The following is a 25,192-nucleotide window of genomic DNA, read 5'->3' on the forward strand; positions in this document are numbered from 1 at the left end:
ATACCTCATATGCAAAAGATAAAATTAATGACACAACAATGAAACCATCAAGTATGCGGTTGGGAAGCAGAGCCTAGTACACTGTTGCTTTGTCAGACTACAGCCCACCAGGCCCTCCATCCATGGGATTTTCCAGGCAAGAGTACTGGAGTGGGGTGCCATTGCCTTCTCCGAATAATGCTTGTAGGTAACACAAAAAGGAGGGAAAGCGTTGGTTAAATGTGCTGTAAGTGTCTTAGAACAGGGGTCCCCAGCCTCTGGAATGTAATGCCTGATGATCTGAGGTGGAGCTGATGTAATAATAATAGAAATAAAGTGCACAATACGAGGAATGTGCTCGAATCATCCTTCCCTCTCTCTCCTCCACCCACCCCACTGCACCCCACCCCGTCCCCCGCCCTCTTTCATGGCAAAATTGTCTTCCATGGAACCGGTCCCTGGTTCAAAAAGGTTGGGGACCACTTTCTTAGAATAGTTGCCTGTAGTCTTTGTCTCTCTCTCTTAAACTTCTTACATGAAAGAGACCTGAATTGCTGTGGACCAAAATCTCCTGTTAGGAAAACAAACTACAAGAACAAAATTATGATATTGACCCTTGGAATTGACTGATGACATGAAGACATTTTATTGAGAGCAAAGAACCGTAAAGAATCATGTAAAATCTTTTATTTGTTTATATTTTAAAATGTAATACAGAATTTATAAGCTGGAAAACTTAATAGCAAGGAGAAACTACGCTGGACCATTTAGCAAAACTAAGGGATAACACTCCTTTGAAATAAAAATTCAGTTTTTTTTAACCCCACTAATTGTGATTAAAAATATCAATTATATTTCAGTTGCAGAAAGTGGAAAAGCTGAAGAGGTGTTGATTTTAGTTGCTTCAGTAAGAGCTCTTCACTGGGTCAGGAGGGACCACAGAAGAAAGGGGAGAAAGGGAGCTCTTCACCTACGAGGGACACACAAAAAATATGGTTAAATTTTCTCAGTCTACTTTTTAATTTTTAATAAAGATTTAATTTTAGAATCATTTTAGATTTATAGAAAAGTTGCAAGAGAGTTCCCATATACCTGCACCAGTTTCCTTACTGGCTAGCATCTTACTATGGTAGGTGTATCACAACTAATGAACCAATGTTGATAGATTATTAATCAAAGCCTGTTCTTTATTCAGATTGCTCAGTTTTTACATAATGTCCCTTTGCTGTTCCAAGATTCCATTCAGATAGCATGTTACCTTTACTCATTATGTTTCTTTAGGCTCCTCTAAACCGTGACTGGACCTTTCTTATTTCTGATGACCTTGACAGTTTTGAGGAGAATTGCCTTAATTTTTGTATTTTGCAGAATGGGCCTCAGTTTTTTTTGTTGTTGTTCTTGTTGGGTTTTTTTTCTTTTTTTTGTTGGGCCTCAGTTTTTTTGTCTAATGTTTTTCTGATGGTTAGACTGGAGTTGTGGGGTGTTGAGAGGAAGACCACAGAGGTAAAGCACCAGTTTCATCGCATCATTTCAGGAGTGTGTGCTATCAACAGGATACCACCAATGAGGATAACTGGCTAAAGTAATTTTGTCAGGATTTTCCACCTGGTTAGTCTTCCAAGGTTATACTCGTCCCGCCCCCCTTTTATACTGTGCACTTTGAAACTCACTATGCAAACCCATACTTAAGAGGTGGGAAATAAAGCTTTCTTTCCTTACGGGGAGGCATACCTTCATTAATTATTTAAAATTCTGTACCTCTGGGAAATTTATCTATTCTCCCTTTTTAGTTGGTTCTTGTACCTCTTTGCCTCAGTCTGTTTTTAACATAAATCACATTATTCATTGATCTTTATGTTTTGATTCTCCCATTACAGATATTTGGAGATCTAAAGTTTTATTGTCAATGAATAACGTAGGGTCCAAGCTGATGAGCAAGAGTCAGGACCACCAAGATATTTTTACAGCAAACCAGCTTAAAAATTCAGAGAAATAATTTCCTTGAAGGAAAAAAAAAAAAAAAAGCTCAGGTGCCAGGATTTATGTATGTGTGGGTAGCTCTTAATATTTTATCCAAATTGTCTCATAAGTTCATTTAAGCAGTGTTGAAATAACACCTCTTTGCTTCTGACCTTACCCCGTCCAGTCTGTGTACATAGCATTACCAGGTTAATTTTTCTAAAACATAACTCTACCTATGTTACTCCTTTACTTACAACCTAAAATAATTCCCCTGCCTGCATGCTAAGTTGCTTTATGCTAAGTCACTTCAGTCGTGTCCGACTCTGTGCAACCCCATAGACGGCAGCCCACCAGGCTCCCCCGTCCCTGGGATTCTCTAGGCAAGAACACTGGAGTGGGTTGCCATTTCTCATGTCTCCTGCGTTGGTGGGAAGATTCTTTATCACTAGGGTCACCTGGGAAGCCCCCAAATAACTCCCCAGTGCTTACCAAATGAAAGCCCAGATCATTAGCCTAGTATTCATGACACTGCAGTAAAATATTTCATTTCTCATTATTTTCCCCCTTTTATGTTCCTGCCAAGAGGAATCTAAACTCATAAATATGTTTTTTTCCTCTTTTTGCCTCTGTAGTTTCATTGGGCTTCCCTGGTGGCTCAAGCAGAAAGCATCCATCTGCAGTGCAGTAGCCATAGGAGACGTAGGTTTAATCCCTGGGTTGGGAAGATACCCTGGAGGAGAGCATGGCAACCCACTTCAGTATTCTTGCTGGGGGAATCCCATGGCAAAGGAGCCTGGTGGGCTACGGTCTATACGGTCACAAAGAATCAGACAGAAGCGCCTTATCACAGCACAGCACTCATGTTTCACTCATGTTGCTGTTGAGAGGCAACACCCTTTTCTATTCATTAAAATCCCATCCTGAGTCAGAAATCTTCTGTTGGTCCCATCGGATCTATTTCTACCCCTGTCCACCCTGCCCTGTGCTCTGGGAGGCTGACCTGTGTACCCCAGGAACACCATCCCTGTCTCTGCCTTCCTGGTGGGTTCAGCCAATGGGAAGCCCAGAAGGACGTCAGAATGTGAGGTCAGGGCACCTTCCCTGCTGACTCTTCCTGTAGGGTTGCTCCGGGCTGCTCAGGTCCTCTCAGGGCAGCCACCATACAGGTTTCTCTTTTGGGGTTCTAGTCACTGCTCCCTCCCCTCCTCCAGAGGCCCAGGGGAGGTCTGGTTCCCTCTCCTGTCTCCTCCCACCCACCCTGAAAGTCCCTGTGCCTCCTGCCCACTCTGCAGGTGGTTTCATTAAATCCTTCTATTCCCACAGCTTGAGTGCCACCTATTTCCTCTTGAGACCCTGATGCTCACTTCCTCTTCAGAATCAAAAAACCACTTCTTTCAAGAAACTTTCACTTGTACATCTCACAGAATATCATCTTTTCTTCCTCTGAGCATAAAATAGCACTCTGACTAAAGGCACTGGTCAAAGTTTGCATTTTATCAACGCCGTTTTTTGGAGTATAAAGTCTCAAAGGACAAGAAGACCAACTTATCTCCTTTTGTTCCCCCAAATCAAGTACCGTGCAGGACTAGGTACTAGAGACATTATTTGCTAAATATATGACTCTTTAAAAATGTACCTTCCAAGAGTTATGTTTGTTAACCTATACAGAGTTCTCATTCACTTGAGAAAGGAAGTGGTATTTTTGCAAAGAATGGGAAAATTAATGTTTTCTTCCCATACTCAAGATATGTTCTATAGAAGATTGTCCAAATCATGTTGATTTCTACTTTACTACATCCTCAGTAGCTAATTCTGAGAATCTTGAAAGAGTGAGTTGAAAAATGACTTGATTGAATTTCAGATGATGCCATTCTACATAATGTTTCCAAGTATTCTATACAGTATTTCACCTCTTTCAAATTCCACCATCTCCAATAGGACTTTTCTGTTTAACCTCACCTCAAGTATTGATATGCTTCATGCCACAATCAATCCAAATATTACGTAACAGTTTTCACTTGCTGTACTACTTCGTAATTACTTACCAGTTTCTTCTGTCAGTTTGTATTAGGAGGGAGCGTGTTTTCTCACCACACTCTTGTATTATACATATACATGCTTTTGCAATCGGTGTTTTTATTAATAGACCACCAGAATTCTGAGAAGTCTAGAAAAGTCATCCCTTTATTTATAAAAATACAGTTTCAAAATACAGAGTTATGAATTGAATGTTTGTGTCCCGCTCCCCAAACTGGGATATTGAAACCCCAACCCGCAATGTGATGGTATTAGGAGATGGAGCCTTTGGGAGGTAATAGGTTTAGATGAGATCATGAAGTCCCCAAGGTTTAGATGAGGTCCCTGTGATGGGATTACTATCCTAATAAGAAAGACCAAAACATATTCTCTCTCTAGAACTGTGAGACATAAGTTCCTGATGTTTAACCTGTTCAGGCTATTTTGTTATAGTAGCTTGAACAAGCCAGTACAGCTATCTTCTTCATAAGAAGAAATCAAAATCTATCTTTATATTAAGATAACATTTGAAAGACTTAAAGAATTGCTATTATTGAATTATTGTTCAAAATAATACTTCGTTTACAAAGCCCTTAATTACATTCCTAAACATTCACAGATTCTGGGACTTACCATTGATTCTTTTTTTAGAAAGTGCGATTGGCTCTCCTTCTGTTGATGTCTCTCTTGATTTGGCAAAGAGAGCACAGAGTACAGCAATGGGTCACCATGTAGTCGTCACAAATGGATCCCTGTTGGAAAACAGAAAAGAAACAGAATGTAAAAACCCACCTATGTGGAAATAAAGGCTTGTGGGTTTTCAAGACATTTTGAAGAGAAGCAGAAGGTGCTGATCCTTCGAATTTGAAGTTTGGATGGATACATTCAGGAAAATGTTAGCTGATTTTAGTTGATTTCTCCACATAACTCCTGTCTCTTTTTATCACATCAAATGTTTTCTTGTACTTTGTAACATATATAAAATGGAAGATATCCAACCAGGGGCTTCCCTGGTGGCTCAGTGGTAAAGAATCCGCCTGCCAATGCAGAAGACCCAGGTTGGATCCCTGGTCTGGGAAGATCCCACAGCAACTGAGCCCCTGTACCACAACTATTGAGCCCACACTCTGGACCCCAGGAGCCGCAATTACTGAGTCCACGTGCCGCAACTACTGAAGTCCATGCTGTCTAGAGTCCGTGCTCTGCAACAAGAGAAGCTACTGCAATGAGAAGCCCACGCACTACACAGCCCCCGTGTACTGCAACTAGACAAAAGCCTTCACAGGAACAAAGACCCAACACAGCCCCCCAAAAAGTAAATACATAAAATTTAAAAAGGAAAAAGAGTCCATGAGGCAAAAGAGGTACAAGATTAAAGAGAGGTAAAAGGTTGAAAAAAAAAATATCCAACGAACTATCAAAGGAAGGTAAACAGTTTCAGAAAGTAAAATCTCAAAATTCTTTTCTCCTATACCCTTTCCCTGTATCAGGAAGCTCCTAGAGGGTGCCCCCACCAGAATGAAGAAGCAAACTAACAAAGAAGAAGATGTGGGGTATAAGAAACCAGAGCCTAACATGCGGAACTGGTTAAAGGAATCCCCAGGTCATGACGATAGAGATGGCAGGGTCACAGAGTGATTTCATCAAGAAGATGAAGATGATAGAATGTCTGTCTGATGTTTAGGGAAGAGATTTAGAAAACTGGAAAGAGTTTGGGATTGGATTACTTCTAAGTAAATGGAAAACTCCTAGTGAAAAAGTCAAGAGTTATTAATAGTAGGAAAAACTAAGTTTAGAAGAAAAGACAATCATTGTTCATTACACAATTCAACTCAGCTCTGAAGAGCAAATATAGGTGTCATAATGTAAATGCTAAATTTGGACTTAGCCAAAATTATATATAATCATATTGGAGGGGGGCTTCCCTTGTGGCTCAGCTGGTAAAGAATCCGCCTACAATGTGGGAGACCTGGGTTCGATCCCTGGATTGGGAAGATCCCCTGGAGAAGGGAAATGCTACCTACTCCAATATTCTGGCCTAGAGAATTCCATAGGCTGTGTAGTCCATGGGGTTGCAAAGAGTTGGACAAGACTGAGCGACTTTCACTTCACATATTGGAGGGAGTGGGGTAGGGGTAGGGTGCATGTCCGTGGTGCAGAAAGGGGAGAAAACAGAACTAAATTCTCATCTTCCACAATGGGAGGCCCATAGACAACGCCCCCAACTGAACAGTCAAAAGGTAACAATACAAGTCTACAATTTGGAGATATGGAGGTAAACAGCTCTGGGAAAGAGGAAATAGGGAATAGAAGTTTGGGGACTATTATTTTTCTCAACAAACCTTGTAAATTAGATAATTTTAACAACTATGTGCTTGCAGAGCTTTGTTAAATAATATTCAAGCTGCACTAGAAAATAGGGCTAAGCCAAAAATCTTCAGAAATTTTTGAAAAAAAAATGAAGCAGATGGGATTATGTTGATGGAGAAAGTAAAACAGAACTCAAGAACATGAAACTTAACATGGTCAGGGGCACTGCATTAGATAAACCCCAAACCAAAACCTGTGAGGTCAGAAAGGAGGAAGGAACAGGCTGGGGAATGAAAGATGGGAGGTTAACTGAAGCCAGCTTGAGTGGCTGGGCCAGCCCAGAACTGCCAGCTGTGGCCTTGCCTGGGACACAGCGCAGAGCCGTTTAACAGACAGCCCTCATGTGGGCTTCAGGGCCCCAGGGAAGAAGAGGGGTGAGATAAGTGGGGAGCTATTCACCCATCACATAAGAGGGCAGGCTCCCAAGGACTCACCACGAAAGCGCTAAGAGAAATAATAAGAGGTAAAGACATTTTAGCACAGCAGAGACATCTAAATCATTCCCACCAATGAGATAGGCAAATTGTTTTATGTTTCCTATTCATCAAATGTTAATTTTTCCTACTTTTTTTTTTCTTGGCTGAATAGACCTTTCCTGGTTCCTTTTGTTCCCTTTGCTGTGCTATGCTTAGTCACTCAGTTGTGTCAGGCTCTTTGCGACCCCATGGACTGTAGCCTTCCAGGCTCCTCTGTCCATGGGGATTCTCCAGGCAAGAATACTGGAGTGGGTTGCCATGCCCTCCTCCAGGGAATCTTTCCAGCCCAGGGATTGAACCCAGGTCTCCCGCATTGCAGACAGTTTCTTTACCTTCTGAGCCACTAGGGAAGCCCTTTGTTCCCTTTAGTAGTTATTTATTTTTTTTAAGATTTTTTTTTTTTTGATGGGGACTGTTTTTAAAGCCTTTATTGAATTTGTTACGTTATCGCTTCTGTTTCATGTTTTGTTTCTTTGGCCTTGAGACATGTGGGATCTTGGTTCCTTGAGCAGGGATCGAAGGCCTCATCCTACGTTGGAAAGTAAGTCTTAACCACTGGACCATCAGCGAAGTCCCCTTTTAGTACTTTCAGATGTCCCACAACTAATTTTTATCCTTTCAGTGATGATCCTGAAATTTTTACCCACAACTTAATATTATATTTATCTTGAGATTCATCCAAATTGTATCAATAGTTCATTCCTTTTTGTTGTTGAGTAGTATACTATTACATGGGTGGACTACAATTTGTTTATTCATTCACCTGCTGGGTTGTTTTTTTAGTTTTTGGCTATTGCAAGCAAAACTACTTTAAACATTTGTGTACAAGACTTGATACAGATATATATTTTTGCAGGGTAGATATCTAGGAGCAGAATGGCTGGGCCAAAAAGTAGATGTATGTTTAACTTTTTAAGAAACTATTTTACACTCCAACCATCAGTACATGAGGGTTTCACTTCCTCCGTATAAGCTAACACTTGGTGTGAGTTAGTCTGTTTATTTTAGCTGTCCCAATAGGTGTATGGCGATACCTCACTATGGTTTTCATTTGCATTTCTCTAGTGACTGATGATGTTGAACATCTTTTTATGTACTTATTTGCCATTCAAATATTTTCTTTGTTTTTTCCTAATTTTTTGGGAGGTTAAAAATACTTAACATGAGATCTACCTTCTTAACACATTTTAAGTGTACACAACAACTTGATGAATCCTCAAAAAATCATAGTGAGTGAAAGAAGCTGCATAAAGTAGTACACACGGTACGGTGAAAAGTGAAAGTCATTCAGTCGTGTCCAGCTCTTCACAACCCCATGGACTACACAGTCCACGGAATTCTCCAGGCCAGGATACTGGAGTGGGTAGCTGTTTCCTTCTCCAGGGGATCTTCCGAACCCAGGGACTGAATCCAAGTCTTCTGCATTGCAGGCAGATTCTTTACCAGATGAGCCACCAGAAAAGCCCAAGAATACTGGAGTCGGTAGCTTATCCCTTCAGCTGATCTTCCTGACCCAGGAATTGAACTGGGATCTCTTGCACTGTAGGCGGATTCTTTATCAGCTGAGCTACCAGGGAAGCCCACACACTATATAGTTCTGTTATATAAAACGGTAGAAAATGAAAACTAATCTACATTGACAGAAGCATATTGATGGTTACTTTGGGAAGATGGGGGGAAAAGAAGGAAAGATTACAAAAGTATGTGAGTAGGTAGTACCTTTCAGATTTTGAATGTGCATATCCTGTGATCTATCAATCAAATCAATTAACAGTACACTATCCTACAAAAATACCAGTGTGTGTACAAAATCATATATATACAACTGCAACATTATTTAAGCTTTCATCAATAAGAAAGTGATTAAGTAAATAATCTATATGATGGAATACTATGCAGACATGAAAAAGAATCTATGTTATGGACATAAAGGGGGTCTACCATATATTAAGTGGAAAAAAAAACCAAGTTACAATATAGTATGAACTCATTTAAAACATAGAAACAAAATAAAAGAGCCCTGTAAATACCAAATCACATATGTCTAGCTCTACAGCTATAGCTGTAGCTTCATCTAATCTATCTATCTATTTATCTATTTATATGCCTTAGAGGAGACCAAAAGCCCAGAGACTGAGCTCAGTCGTGTTTGACTCTTTGTGGCCCCATGGACTATAGCCCATCAGGCTCCTCTGCCCATGGAATTTCCCAGGCAAGGTTACTAGAGTGGGTTTCCATTTCCTACTCCAGGGATATTCCCTATCTAGGGATCAAACTCGTGTCTCTTGTGTCTCCTGCACTGGCAGGCAGATTCTTTACCACTAAGAGGTAAAGCCTCATAGGAGGATGCACACCAAATTATTGATATTAATAAAATTTATCACTGAATAGTGGAATTGGGCATAAAGCAATTAGATTTTCATTTTTTATTTTATATATCTCTGTGTTTTAATTTGTCATAACGTTACCTATACATATTTTTATGATTAAATATTTTTATGATTAAAAAACTAACAAACATTTTAAGCAAAAAAATAAAATAATTTCAATGGAGTAAAATTAGTTCCTTAAATATTCTATTTATTTGTTCTGTGATGATTAATTTTATGTGCCAACTTGGCTAGGCCATAGTACCCACATATTCAGTCAAATGCTATTCTGGATGTTTCTGTGAGGGTAATGTTTCAGATGAAATTAACGCTTAAATCAGTAGACTTAAAGTAACCATCCAAAATGTGGGTGGGCCTCACCTAATTGTTGAAGGCCTGAACAGAGAAAGAGCGATCTCCCCTGAACAAGAAGAATTCTGCCCGCAGGCTGCCTTTGGATTCTGCAACTCTTCCCAGCCTGTCAGCCTATCTTGCTTTTTGGACTTACCAGTCCCCACAATGTTATGAGGCAATTCCTTAAAATTTCGTGCTCTCTTTATATATCTGTATTCATATCATCTCTATCTCCTTTTGGTTCTGTTTCTGGAGAGCACTAAAGTGAAGCTTATGGTGTAATGACGGGGGCATCCCAGGTGGCATTACTGCTAAAGAACCTGCCTGCCAATGCAGGAAACATAAGGGACGCTGGTTCGATCCTTGGGTCAGGAAGATCCCCTGCAGGAGGGCATGGCAACCCACTCCAGTATTCTTGCCTGGAGAGTCCCATGGACAGAGTCCTGTGGACAGAGCCCTTGCGGGCTACAGTGCCCAGGGCTACAGAGAGTCCGACGCGACTGAAGTGACTTAGCATGGTGTAATGGAATGTGCGGGTATGAAAAGCTGAGTTGAGTAATGACTCCTTTACGACTAGTGCAGATCTTTGCCTGAGTTATTCTACCTGTTAAAATGTTTCTCATCTGTGAAGTGTGATAGACCTACTTACTTTACAGAGATGGTGCAAGGTTTCCGTGATGTAACATGTCATGTACGTGGGGCATAGTACAAGCATGGCCCTGAACAATCCTCTTCCATTGTATGACATACATTGCAAATATGAGAGTTGTTTGTTTTCTACAGTTTTCACAGAAATGTAGAAGGAGGTCACATAACCAGAGGATCTATTGCTACAATAATAGAATGCACATGCCAGGAAACTCCTACCAACCAAATTTAGTTGATGCCTGTGGGCCTGCTAAGTTGCTTCAGCTGTGTCCTACTCTTTGTGACCCTGTGGGCTGTAGCCTGCCAGGCTCCTATGTCCATGGGATTCTCCGGGCAAGAGTACTGGAGTGGGTTGCCGTGTCCTCCTCCAGGGGATATTTCCCACCCGGGGATCGAACCCACGTCTCTTACGTCTCCTGCATCTGCCTCTTTCTTTACCACTAGCGCCACCTGGGAAGCCCCCATTCAGTTGACAGGTACCATCAAATGGCCTCTATGTTTATCACAATTGTTTTGAATGTGGGCGCATATTCGAATGATACAATATTGTAAAAGATTCACCGGAATGCCGTATCGAGTCCTGTAGAGGGTCCTCATTGCAACACTTGTTCCGCACAGACAGCATTCATTCATATCAGATGCAACTTGACACGCAAGGCATGTGAAGCAAAATGTGCCGCAGAGACCTGGATGCGTGAAATCAGAGGTACGAATTACTCCATTCTGCCCTCCACCGTGGTTGAGAGTTAGGGTGTGCTCATGGATGGCAGTTCCAAACCCTGGGGCCTTTGTCACATAGTCTGCTGCCAAGGCCATCCTCACTGCTTCTGTTCAACATCACATCAGCTTCCCCTCATTCCCTCTAGTACTGCCTTCTTCCATGTATTGAATGACTCACTGAAACCTGGCCCTGTTCCAGAGGTTATCCTCACTACCCACAATGCCTCTGTCTGAAGTCCAGGAGTGAGGTCAAATAATGTGAAAAGTTCTCCAACAGGAACCTACTCAAGATCCCAAGGTGTCACTCACAGAAATGGGGCCTCCAGTGCTCTGGGAAGATGCTGTTGCTTGATCTGAATATGGAATGATGATTAGGAATTTTATAGATTGAGGAAAGGGGAAAGAGCCTCTGTAGATAACTTGGTTTGTCTTGGCAATGGCTGGTTACACATAACGTGGCTGGAACCAGGGATGGGAAAGAATGGGGATGAAGCTGGATCCAAGGCAGGGTGGAGACTGGATGATCTGGAAGTACGAGTGTTCAGAGGGGGTCATGGAAGTCATGAGGAACCTCTGAAATATTTTAAGAAGGGAGAATGATTTGATCAGATCTCTGATTTAAGAAATCCTATGTGAAGGTTTTAAGCTCATATTAGAACTTGTAATTCACTTATTCAAGTAACAATACTAGGGTTTGGAGGATTAGAATATTCCTCTTTAGAAGGTTTTATTATTGTGGTTTCATGGTCACTATGATTCGCAGATGTTGAACTAACGTCCTGAGAAGTGCAAGTCATCAGCCCGGGTCATGCAGCAGGACAAGGAGCACAAATCAACCAGCTCAATGGTTCCATGTCCCAGGTGATTCTTTCCCTCTATGCTTTTCAATGTAATTATCAACTCCATTCCAAATTTTAATTCCTCTGCCAAGTGAAAGGTTAATAGGTTTTCCTTCCCTGTCTCAGAACACTGGGTAGATTTGAAACAGGTAAAAAAAAAGAAACAAATGGACAAAAAACCTCAGAGTAAAATTTGTTTCATTTTTTATTTTGTAGGCAGGTTTGTTTATTTCTTGCTTGGTGTTGAGAACTAAGCATTTGGCCTCTCTGACAAGCACATCTTACCCCGAACTTTTCTTCTCTCAGGTTTACTTAGATCTCATAAAATGAAACAAAACTGAAAATGAAGCAGAGTTAGAGATATTTTACCCACTGAGCAGTTAATTGCCTTCAGAATTCTTTATTCTTGTCTGTATAACAATCCTAAATGTATAAATAAAAATAATGCTTATGTGAGCTCATGCTGAAACCACGGATGATAATGAACCCTTGTGTGTGGGGCACAGTGTAACTGTAATGAGTTTAATTGATGTATAACAAAAGCAGCCTTTTTTCTTTTTAATCAAGTTAAACTTTAAACGTCTCTTCTAATATAATGTATGGTCTATTTATAATAATTAGGCCAAGGCTGTTCATTATTCAAATCATTGGCTTTTTATTTTTAACAGTTATCTTAACTCCAGAACTTTTTTTAGGAGTAAGATTATCCTTTGAAGGGTGAAGAAGAATCAACCTACAGTCGGTACAGGATTTTTCTGTTTGCAAAGCATTGCCTGACAGGCAGGGTACCTTGGAATGAGAGGGGAACTTCTATTACACCCTAAGGGAGAAATGAAGGAAAGATATGAGTAAACTCTGGGAAATTGTGGAGGACAGACGACCCTGGCATGCTACAATCCATGGGGTCACAAAGCTTTATATACAACTTAGCGACTGGACAACCCAAGGTTAAAATTCACTTCTGAGTCGGTTACAGGTTTCCCCAGCACTTACAGACACCGCAGTCGCTGAAACAATCACACAAGCCCGTCTGCCAGTTGGAGTTCTGAGGTGCTGGACCGCTTCCGACTCCAGGCTGGGTTACAATGACCACTGGAGAAGATGCAGCTTGCATTTTCAACGCAGGTTCTTAAGCGGCTGTGGTCTGAAAGGAAGAACTTGGTGTCAGTAGTCTGGAGGTTGCTCTTAGAAGCCTGTTTTCAGGGACTTGGCTTCACAGGCAAGCGAGGCAGTTTAGATCAAGTCGCTGGCTGATCTTTGAAGAACCTTTTTCTACAGAGGCTCCTGGAGGAAGGGATTCACTGAATCAGTTAAAGGAATGGATGCTTCTCTTGGAGTTAGGGAATGAGACAGGCTTGTAAGTACTGTTTTAAACAGCTATCTAGTCTCTGCACAAGACAGGAAAACAGAAGAGGAAACCTGTGTAAATGGCACGTGTGTGTGCTCAGTCGTGTCTGACTCTTTGTGACCGTATAGACTATAGCCCACCAGGCTCCTCTGTCCATGGGATTTCCCAGGCAAGAATACTGGAGTGGTTTACCATTTCCTCCTCCAGGGGATCATCCCGACGCAGGGATCAAACCCCTGTTTCCTGCGTCTCCTGCATTGGCAGGTAGATTCTTTACCACTGTGCCACCTTCGAAGCCATGCCAACTAAAAACTGTCACTCGTTATCTGGTGCCACAAGAATTAAGTCATTAACCACTTAGTTGCTGATTTTCAACATGCCCTGAAAGGAGTTCAGGGTGGAAATTAGGAATGAAGCTCCCTGTGAACTAGGGAACACTGGCAGAACAGGCCTTCAGAGAGTTAGATATTTTTGAGACAAGATTTTATGAGCCCAGTCTCTCATATCTTCTCATATCTAGAAAAGAACGAAAATCATTAACGGAGACAACTGCTCCATGTGACTTGCAGCAATCTTCTGCCAAAATGCGTGCTTGATGGCACGTGTCCCCTTCACTAAAATCATATACACACCGACCTCCGCTCTGACCTTCTTAGGGCAGCTCCTCAGAGCTATCTGAGAAGCTGTCTCTTGGGCTATAGATCTCATTTGCCCCAAATAAAACTTAACTCACACCTGCCTGTTAATGAGTCCAAGCTCACTTTGCTCTCAGTACAACAGGCCAATAAATCCAAGAGATGAGATGTTGAGGCAAGGAATGCGACTTTATTGGGAAAGCTGATTGACCGAGAAGATAGTCGACTAATGTCTTAAAATAACCATCTTGTCAGGGTCTGGATGCGTTTCTTTTATAGAACAGAAGGGGAGGATTTGCAGAACTAAAGTAAAAAGGCAAATAGTCTGACTCATGGAGTCAGCTTTTAGGAATTTATCCACGAGGGGTTGTAAACCCTTCTTCCCTTCCAGCTTTATCGGATAGGCAGTTTCTGGCCTAAGGCTCATTCTTATAGGTTGGGCCTTTACTGGCCTTGCAGGGGTTCCTTTGTCTCGTTAAGGGTCTACTGCCCGTAGGATATGGCTGGGAATAGGACCTCGTGGCTGGTCTGTCTTAGTCAGAGTCAAGAAAAAAGCCTGCTTGGGGCCTCCTGACCTGAGTATGGCCCCAGGGGAGCTCAGAAGATCTCTTCTAAGGACGTGGGTAGGACACTGAGACACAACTAGAAAGGCAAGCAAAATCCACCGTTGTTTAAATTGGCAAGTGAAATGCCCAGTAAAATAATCGAGTGCAAGGCTTTCCATCGACACCAGTCACAGTACAGCTTTAGGAGGAGAGAGGTCCAGTGTGAAAAATTAAGACAAAGTACAGTGGCTCCTGTATCAATTAAGTAATCAATTTTCTTTTCTGCTATGGGAGTCAAGGACTACCCAGGGATCCTTGATGGAGATTAGCATCTCACTGAGGGGAGCCACCAGAATCCCCAGGGTCACGCCAGTTGTCCAGCGTGGCCATCTCAGGAGCCAAAGTCCCCCTTCCCCTTCAGGAATGGGGACAGTCCCTCTTCCAGTGACCTGTTTGTCTGCTATCTGGGCATAGCCCGGGGTGGGGAGGTTCTTTCTGGCAGTCTTGGGCACAGTGGCCAGTTGACTTGCATTTGTAGCATTTCCTCTTGTTGGTCTTATTTCCAGATGAATGGTTGAACTTTCTTGGCCCCCCTGAGGTCACAAAGCATGACTGACACCAACAGCTATCAGTTTTGCACGAGCCCTGGCCTGTCTTTTCTCATGTTAGGTTCTCTCTTTCTCCTGAGCTTGGTCTTGATTATTAAATACCCCAAAGGCCACATCTGGGAGCTGGAGCATGGGCGTTTGTGGGCCAAGTTGTAATTTTTGGAGTTTCTGCCTAATATGAGGGGTGGACTGGCTAAGTGGGAACGCTGTCAGGAGGAGGATGTGCTAGGTTTCCACCCTGAGAGATCAGAGAGCTTAGAAGGGGATCATCTAAAGTGTTGGGAGAGTCTTCTGGTTCTCCAGGTTTTAAAATACAGGAGCTACATGGGGTGGGATTTTGGTAAAGGACTGTGAAAGCCTGAATATAGGGAATCTCAATCCACTTCCTCATCTGGCAGCAATAAAGATCCAATTGCAGAAGGTTATCATAATTTAGAGACCCATTTTCAGGCCATTTTTCTCCATTTCCCAACTTAAACAAAGTCCGGGCACTGCTACAGTAGAATTTAAGTTTCTCCTTCTTTAACCCTTCAGTTTTAAAGAATTTCCAGTTCTTAAGGATACACTCCAGAGACGTTTTTTCTGACTTGGAGAGGGATCCTCCCATGTTGAGTAACTTGCAACTGAGAACAAGACAGTGCTCCTAGAATGGAATCCATCATCCCGGAAGCCTTTACCAGGAGGTTTTAACCTGAAGGGGTGCAGGGCGTCCCCTAAATTCTCTTTGGACCTAATGGGATTTCAAGCATCCTCTTCTCTCCCATTGCTTTCTGACCAGATATCTCTGCCCTCTGTGATACCACCATGTGCAGGACACCCCACCCAGCAATTAGAGAAGGGCTTTCCCGCTAAGTGTAAACTGTTGCCAGGACTTTCCTTAAGAGGGATCCCTTTTCTGTAGAGCTTACGTCCTACGATAAGTCTTTCCACGCTGGGTGTATTCCTCGTGACTGAGCATCTACAAAGCTTGTGATTCGGGCTTCTGGGTAGCAGCCAGTCTAATAGGCTGTCCCTAGCAGAATGCGTAGCTACCAAGGCCTGGAGTGAAGGGGTCCAGTAGATGCAAAGGAGAAACTTGGGGGAATTGGAGTTGAGCGCCTTGGAAGATGGCACGAGGCTCAAGGTTTGAGGCCCAGCAGGCAGAGACATTCTCAGAGTAGATTTCTGGGCATTGAGTGAGGTGAGAGACTAGACAACAGAAGAACCCCGAAATCCTTTGCTCTGTCTTCCTGGCAGCTGAGATAGAATTAAGAATCATCTGATGATTTTGTCTGACACAGACAGCACAGAGTGTGCCAGTGGCTGGGATGCAGCTTAGGAATGATATCCAAGAAATTCTTCCCTAGAAGAAGGATATTATAAGAAGGAGATAAGGAGTGAGAAAGAGAACTTGTTGTGGGAGGAAAGTGGAAAAGAAAACTGTAGTGGAGGGTTTCACACAGGACAGTGAGAGAGAGACAGTGAGAGCAAGAGAGAGACAGAACTTTTGGGCTTCTGCTCAGTTGGAAATTGCGTTTCCACCTTGTCACAGAGGACAGCAACAACTATCACCCAAGAATTATTTGATTCTTGAAAAGAAAGTGAAGGGGAGATGAGAGAAAGAAGGCAGGAGTAGAAGTCAGGGGCCGTAAGTGACAGCTGGGCGAAGCCCGTGGTTTACCTTGACTTTCCAAATTCCCGAGTTGCCATACCAGATCTGATCTCAGGGGGCCTCAGTCTGCAGCAGCTTGAAGTGGGGTCTGGGCTCACCGGCCAGAGATTGAGTCTGGGTCACGGCAATGAGAGCACCAGATCCTAACCACTAAACCTGTGGTCAGTGACAAGACCCTGGCTTCCTGGCTTTGCAAAAAAGAATTCCCTCAAAGACAGAAAGTAGTGAAGCAAATGAAGTGTTTATTAGGAGGGTTAGAGCACAGTACGTGTGGGTAGACTCATGGCGGGGACTCAGAGAGAGAGTCACTGAGTTTTGCCCTCGTGGCAGTCTGAACAGTTTTATGTGGCATGTCTTCTGGGTTTCCTTGGCCAATCATTTTGGTTTGCCTTGTTCACGGTCTATATTTGGTATACCACAGGATCCTTCCATGTGTGTGCGTGCATCTCTTAGCCGAGATGGATTCTACCGAAAAGGCAAAAGGGTAGAGCATCCCTTGGCATCATTAGCCTTTGACCACCAGGGGACCTTTCTGTGCATGTGTGGTTGGGGAAGTCTCCTGATGTTGATAACAAGAAATACGTGGTCTGGGCAGGGCCCAGAGTCCTCCCTTAATTGTCCTGCTATTGTTGTCTTGGAGTTTCAGTCTACAGGAGGTCTTCTGACTTCAAGAATGAGAAATATGTGTTCTGGGCAGGGCCTAGCCTCCTCCCTTAACTTTTGTCATGGGGTTTCTGTCCACAGAGAATGAATTTTACCCTGAGATTTAACCTGGGGGCAGGGGGGTTCCATCTACATCCTGCCTCAATTTCATGGATAGAGGGATCTCACATTTTAAAAAATTTATTTATTACTTTTAGTTGCACTGGATCTTCTTTGCTGCATGGGCTTTCTCTTGTATAGGTTCTAGGAGAGGCAGCAGAGGATGAGATGGTTAGATAGCATCACAGACTCAGTGGACACGAATTTGAGCAAACTCTGGGAGACAGATAGCTTCCCAAGTGGTGCTAGTGGTAAAGAATCTGCCTGCCAAGGCAGCAGATGCCAGAGACCTGGGCTCGATCCCTGAGTTGGGAAGATCCCCTGGAGAAGGAAATGGCAACCCACTCCAGTATTCTTGCCTGAAAAAATTCCATGGACAGAGGAGCCTGGAGTGTTGTAGCCCATGGGGTCACTGAGTTGGACACGACTTAGCAACTCAACAACAGGTTCCAGAGGGCATGGGCTTCAGTAGTTGTGGCTCACGGGCTCTAGAGGGCTTCAGAGCACAGGCTCAGAAGCTGTGGGGCATGGTTCCAGCTGCTCCACCACATGTGGAATCTTCCCGGACCAGGGATCAAACCCGTGTTCCCTACATTGGCAGGAGGATTCTTCTCTAATATGTCACCAGGGAAGACCGTCTGAAGCAAGGTCCTGGAGCGACAGCCCACCAGTCTTCACTCCTGGGGGGAGGGGAGGTTACCAGTTGTAGGTGGGATTGAGATCAGGGTGGCTCACTGGTTGTCAGGGAAAGCAGCAGAAGAGCACAGCCATTCACTGCCCCTTTGATAAGTTCTCAGGGTGGAGATGTTCTGATCTAACACCTAAAACAATTACTAGCTGGGGTTGGTGGCAAGGACGCAGGCATCTACTGATTTGGAAGGTCGGTCATCTGAGTAAAATGTAGGTGACACAGGGACTGGTCAAGCAGAGGGTGAACAGAGAAGCAAGAGTACAGTCATCTTGGGGAGCCTGCCTGTACAGGGCAATTCAGCTCCATTCTGGCACTGCCACCTGTAAACAGTGTCAGATTCCATGTATTACAGGCTCAGTCCCACAGGACTGTCCTCCCTCTCCTACTTCAGATATCCATTGTACATCCACGTGGTTACCTGTACTTCTTTTTAAAGCATTTCTTTCATTTATTCATTTTTAAATGTTTTGGTTGTACAGGGTCTTCATCACTGCACGTGGGCTTTCTCAGGTTGCAACAAGCGGAGGTTACTCTTCATTGGGGTGCACGGCTTCTTATTGCGATGGCTTCCCTTTTTGAGGAGCACAGGCTCTAGGCACACAGGCTTCAGTAGTTTTGCAGCACATTGGCTCAGTAGTTGCTGCTCAAGGGCTACAGCGCCTGGGCTCAGTAGTTGTAGCACATCCCACAGCATGTGGAATCTTCCAAGACCAGGGGTCAAACACATGTGCCCCTGCATTGGCAGGCAGACTTTCAATCCAGTGAGCCACCAGGGAAGTCCTCACCTGTGCTTCTGACCAGGTAGATCAGAGGTTCCCATGCTCCCCTCTTCATTTCCATTAATTTGCAAAAGTGGCCCACAGAACTCAGGAAAACAGTTTATATGGGCTTGCCTGGTGCCTCAGAGGTTAAAGCGTCTGCCTGCAATGCGGGAGACCGGGGTTCGATCCCAGGGTCAGGAAGATCCCCTGGAGAAGGAAGTGGCAACCCACTCCAGTATTCTTGCCTGGAGAATCCCATGGAGTGAGGAGCCTGGTAGGCTACAGTCCACGGGGTTACAAAGAGTCGGACATGACTGAGCTACTTCACTTTCACTTTCTATTGATATATTACAAAGGGTATTAAAGGATACAGATGGACAATCAGATGAAAAGATATCTAAGGGGAGCTTCAGAGTCTGTGGAGTTTGGGGTGCGTCACTCTCCCAGCACACAAACCCCAAAACTCTCTGAACTCTGTCCTTTTGGGGTTTTATGGAGGCTTCATTGCATAGGCGTGATTGATGAAATCATTGGCCATTGGTGATTGAACTCAGTCTCCAAACCCTTCTCCCCTCCCTGCCTCACAGTCTGGGAGGTGGGGCTGAACATTCCACCCCTAGTAAATCCTAAAGGAAATCAACCCCGAATATTCATTAGAAGAACTGATGCTGAAGCTGAAACTCCAATACTTTGGCCACTTGATGTGAAGAGCCAACTCATTGGAAAAGACCCTGATGCTGGGTAAGATTGAAGGCAGGAGGAGAAGGGGGTGGCAGAGGATGATATGGTTGGATGGCATCGCCAACTCAATGAACATGAGTTTGAGCAAACTCCAGGAGACAGGAGACAGTGAATGACAGGGAAGTCTGGTGTGCTGCAGTCCACGGGGCTGCAAAGAGTTGGACACGACTGAGCAGCTGAACAACAACAATCACAGGTTGCTTCCCCTGGCAACCAGCCCCCATCCTCAACGGTTTTCCAAAAGTCGCTTCATTAGCATAAACTCTATAGTTGAGAGGAGCTTGTTATGAATAACAAGACACCTTTACCACTTTTATCACTTAATAAATTCCATAGATTTTAGGAGCTCTGTACCCTGAACAGGAATGAAAGTAAAATATGTATAAATCACAATATCACAGTCAAAAGTCAAAATGTTAGTCACTCAGTTGTGTCTGACTTTTTGTGACCCCATGGACAGTAGCATACTAGGCTCCTCTGTCCATGGGATTCTCTAGGCAAGAACACTGGAGTGGGTTCCTGCCGGGAGCCAGCACGGGAGTCCCCACCCATAACAAGGTTATGTGGGAGAGTTCTGGTGGGCAAGGCGAGCCAGAACTCGCGGGGTGCCCCTCTGGGCCTGCCTGAGCGTCTACCCCAAAACCAGAGTCTGTCTGTTTTACTGCTTCATGACTTTCACCAACTCCTCCGACAGTCACGGAGGGGGGCTATCCCCATCGCCTTTTCTCTGAAGGAAATCAACTTAGACCTCTGGCTAATTAGCCTCTTGGGCATAATAGGAGTGTTTAAATCCAAACCCCCCAGATGGCTCTCTAACTTGCCTGACAGGTTTACCCGGACTCCTACAGCTACGCATACGATTGTTTACAGTCTCCCAACCATGAGAGGCACGCGAAGCTTAAGATATTAAATAGTATAGAGCCTCTGGGGAGTTAGAAATTGTCAGAATAGAACTAGTAGAAGATTTCATTGTTGAGCCAATGCTTGCTGCCAAGTTTCCACATACCCTGTATTGTATCTTTGGAAGTGTATTAATTAATATAGTTGGTATGTAGAAAAAATAAGCAGTGGCCTTGGTGTTAACAACTTTAGACCCTTAAGGTAATAAATTCTTTCCTTCGTTGTAAACCCATTGCACCTTTGCCCTATAGGAATGCAATTTTATCTAACACCTTCGGAGGATGGCGCCAAACTTTAAAATAATTACTCTTAGAGAAAATAAGTCTTATGGTTGACAAACCTTTGTCGGAGTCACAAAATGTTAACAGGCCTTCTGGCCAGAAGATGATGTAAATCACCTAAACCATTTGTATAAGATAAGTTTGCAGAAAAGAAACCCTGGTTTCGATAAGGATCAAAGACTGCTGACTTTGCATGATTTCACACCCCCTATTATCCTCTATGTGCAACTTAGGGTATAAAAGCCCCTGTTGAAAATAAAGTTTCGGGCCTTGCTCACCGAAGCTTGGTCTCCCCGTGTCGTTCTTTCTTGTTTCCTTTTCCTCCTTTTCTCTTCTGTTCTTCCTTCACGCCAAAATAATTGGAGCGCGGGGGTCCTCTGGGACCACTTATTTGCCTGGGCTTCTAAGACCCAATCGAGAAGGTGCCTAAGGTGGGGCACCTTCCGCTATTTGAGAGGGTGCCTGCAGCCTCTGTGGTCAGAGCAAGTTTGGTGTCACGAACTTTATTGATTTCCCGCGTAAACCAGTTATTATTGAGCATCTAATAAATCCCTGCTTTGCTATTCTAATCGCCAACGCCGTCCTCCTGAGGGAATCCCTGGATCCAACTGGGGCTGGACCCCAGGAGTTTCCCTATCCCTTCTCCTGGGGATCTTCCCAACCCAGGGCTCAAACCCAGGTCTCCCACATTGCAGGCAGATACTTTAACATCTGAGCCACCAGGGAAATCCAAGAATGCTGGAGTGGGTAGCCTATCCCTTCTCCAGGGATATAACAGTAATCCTCTCCAATCTTCCTGCATCCAAGTTGATCCTTCAGTTGAAATTTACCTGAAGCCTTGTTAGGGGGCAAGCAAAGATAGAGTGCCCAAGCAAAGCTTATTATAAAGTACATTTTGTCCTAATTTCTCTCCATCCTAAGAGGCAGTGTGGGGGTAATTAAACATTGATTTGAATTAAAAAAACATTTTTTTAATGTGAACCATTTTTAAAAGTCTTTATCGAATTTGTCACAGTATTGTTTCTGTTTCATGTTTTGGGTTTTGGTCACCAGGCATATGGGATCTTAGCTCCCCAACCAGTGATCTCTCTTGCACCCCCTGCATTGGAAGGTAAAGTCCTAACCATTGGACTGCCAGAAAAGTCCCTGATTTGATTTGGAATGAGAATGTGCTGTGCTGTGCTTAGTCACTCAGTCATGTCTGGCTCTTTGCGACCCCATGGACTGTAGCCTGCTAGGCTCTTCTGTCCATGGAATTCTCCAGGCCAGAATACTGGAGTGGGTAGCCTTTCCCTTCTCCAGGGGATCTTCCCAACCCAGAAATCAAACTGGGGTCTCCTGCAATGCAGAAAGATTCTTTACCAGCTGAGCTACCAGGGAATATCTGGGAGTGAGAATATCTTTGTTCAAATTCTGTTTTTCTAAACTGTAATCTTGGACTAGTCATTGATAGGCCTAGTCATTTAACTAGTCATTTAAATTTCCTTCTACTCATCTGTGAAGTGAAAGTGGTTTCTGACCTATCCACCTTATGTGCTCATTGAGAGTATTAAATAAGATAAAGTCCGAGGATGAATTTAATGAACAATTAAATTTAATGAACAACTAAAATTAAGATGAAATTAAGATAAAGTCCAAGGATGAATTTAATGAGCAATTTAAAAAAATCAGACTTGTATAAAGGGAGTGGCTAAAATGTACAAAAATGCAGCAAGGAAATTTCTTTTGATCATTTCCACAAATAATTCTTGGCAAAAGTATCAGTTAATATTTACTGAGATGCCACCCTATATCAGGCACTATACTAGACTCACACTGTCCACTTCATGTTATAACAGCCCCGGCTAAGTACGAACTATTACCTTTACTGAGTTGATGAGGAAATGGAGGCTCTGAGACTTTAAGTAAATTGTGAAATTCAAACCCTTCTCTGGCTCACTCCACAGGCCCTGTTCCTCCCTTTGCTCTCAGCTAAAAAGCCTGCTCCTTCAGAGCACTGACTGCATTGTGGCATTGTCCTTGGTTTGTTGTGATCTCCTTGAGAGCTGGAACCCTCTCTTCCCATTTATTCCTTTATCATCACACCCAGTGTTAGGCTCATAGAAGGTACTTTTCATTGTCTTCTTGAATTAAGTACTTATTATATGCTTAATTCACTCACAGCGTGCTAGACACTGAGATGTAATACATTTCCACTTCAGAATCAGGACAAAAGAAAAACACTAAAATTGAAAATACAGTGCTTCCTGATACTCAGGCAATATGATTATACTATTTGCTTTCTTGTATTGCTTTCCTCATAGGGCAGTTTCAAAAACAAGCCAATTACCTCAGTTGTTCTATATTACTTTTTCTATTTCTTGAGTTCACTGGTTTCTTTTCTAGATTTCACTGCTCAGTCATGTGTGGGTGAGCTGGATAGTTGGGTAGTGCCCATAAACAAAAAAAGGAGAGCAGTACATGACACAGGGCAACACCTTGGATATTTATCCACACAGGGACAGTGTATCAGCAATGATTCAAACATGCCTAAATCTACCCAGGCTTCATCGTCAGTTCAGCTCAGTTGTTCAGTTGTGTCCGACTCTTTGTGACCCCATAGACTGTAGCATGCCAAGCTTCTCTGTCCATCACCAACTCCCGGAGCTTGCTCAAACTCATGTCCTTCGAGTTGGTGATGCCCTCCAACCATCTCATCCTCTGTTGTCCCCTTCTCCTCCTGCCTTCAATCCTTCCCAGCATCAGGGTCTTTTCCAATGAGTCCCCTCTTCGCATCAGGTGGCCAAAGTATTGGAGTTTCAGCTTCAGCATCAGTCTTTCCAATGAATATTCGGATTGATTTCCTTTAGGATTGACTGGCTTGATCTCCTTGTAGTCCAAGGGACTCTCAAGAGTCTTCTCCAATACAGTTCAGAAGCATCAGTTCTTTGGTGCTCAGCTTTCCTTATGGTCCAACTCTCACATCCATACATTACTACTGGAAAAGCCACAGCTTTGACTAGATGGACCTCTGTCTGCAAAGTAATGTCTCTGCTTTTTAATATACTGTCTATGTTGGTCATAGCTTTTCTTCCAAGGAGTAGGCATCTTTTAATTTCATGGCTGCAGTCATCATCTGCAGTGATTTTGAAGCCCAGGAAGAGAAAGTCTGTCTCTGTTTTTCTTGTTTCCCCATCTATTTGCCACGAGGTGATGGGACCAGATGCCATGATCTTAGTTTTTTGAATGTTGAGTTTTAAGCCAGGTTTTTCACTCTCCTCTTTCACTTTCATCAAGAGGCTCTTTAGTTCTTCTTCACTTTCTGCCATAAAGGTGGTGTCATCTGCATATCTGAGGTTATTGATATTTCTCCCTGCAATCTTGATTCCAGCTTGTGCTTTATCCAGCCCAGCATTTAGCGTGATATACTCTGCATATAAGTTAAATAAGCAGAGTGACAGTATACAGCCCTGACATATTCCTTTCCCAGTTTGGAACCAGTCCACTGTTCCATGTCCGGTTCTAACTCTTGCTTCTTGACCTGTATACAGATTTTTCAGGAGGCAGGTAAGGTGGTCTGGTATTTCCATCTCTTTAAGATTGTTGTAATCCACACAGTCAAAGGCTTTGGCGTAATCAATAAAGCAGAAGTAGATGTTTTTCTGGAACTTTCTTACTTTTCCTATGATCCAGTGGAGCTAATTATAAATTAGCCAGATCTATCATTATAAATTGTCCTTTGAGTCCTAGCAACAGCCTCATGTGAAGAATACTCAGTGTTTTTGGATGAGGATAAAATGAGTTTATTTTTATTTTATTTTTTAGACAGAAGAAGCTTTAAATGTTCTTCTAAATGTTCATACCTGTTAGACATTTCTACCATTAGAAAGAGCTCTAGGTCTTTCCCTTTCCATTGGTGAGTGCAGTATACAAACATATATTTTTCTAAACTTTAATTAAATGATTATAGTTATACAGTAAGAAGGCTTCCCAGGTGACTCAGTGATAAAGAACATGCCTGCCAACGCAGGAGACATAAGAGACGTGGGTGCAATCCCTGGGTCGGGAAGAGCCTCTGGAGGAGGGCATGGAAACCCACTCCAGTATTCTTGCCTGGAGAATCCCAAGAACAGAAAAGCCTGGCGGGGCTACAGTCCATGGGGTCACACAGAGTTGGACACGACTGAAGCGACTTAGCACAGTCGCTTAGAACTTAGAAATGGGCAGTAACTCTGTCAAAGTTCAAGACAAGCACTTAGGAAGCCACCAAGGCAACAAACAACAGCTTTACACACACACGCACACACACGCACACACACACAGAAATGTGTGTGTATGTTGTTATTCGTTGTTTAGTTGCTAAGTCGTGTTCAGCTTTTCACGACCCCGTGGATTATAGTCCACCAGGCTCCTCTGTCCATGGGATTCTCCAGGCAAGAGTACTGGAGTGGGTTATCATTTCCTCCTCCAGGGGATCTTTTCTACCCAAGGATCAAAACCCCCACATCGCCTGCATTGGCAGGTGAATTCTTTACTGCTGAGCCACCAGGGAAGTTT

At 43.3% G+C, this 25,192-nt stretch overlaps 1 protein-coding gene across 1 annotated transcript in view; it reads right to left on the reverse strand.

Annotated features, from left to right (window-relative positions):
* Positions 1-601: 601 nt before the first annotated feature.
* PLAC8 (placenta-specific 8) overlaps positions 602-25,192 on the reverse strand; it is a 35,004-nt gene continuing 10,413 nt past the window's right edge. The window contains exons 2-5 of the mRNA XM_010845949.1: positions 12,727-12,877; positions 10,736-10,860; positions 4,591-4,709; positions 602-949 (exon numbers count right to left, since the gene is read on the reverse strand). Coding sequence (XP_010844251.1) covers positions 4,605-4,709; positions 10,736-10,860; positions 12,727-12,847 — 351 coding nt within the window. The 5' untranslated portion in view covers positions 12,848-12,877 and the 3' untranslated portion in view covers positions 602-949; positions 4,591-4,604. The remainder of the gene's footprint in view (positions 950-4,590; positions 4,710-10,735; positions 10,861-12,726; positions 12,878-25,192) is intronic.

The sequence above is a fragment of the Bison bison genome, unplaced genomic scaffold, assembly GCF_000754665.1.
Source record: "Bison bison bison isolate TAMUID 2011002044 unplaced genomic scaffold, Bison_UMD1.0 scf7180017864228, whole genome shotgun sequence".
Lineage (NCBI taxonomy): Eukaryota > Metazoa > Chordata > Mammalia > Artiodactyla > Bovidae > Bison > Bison bison.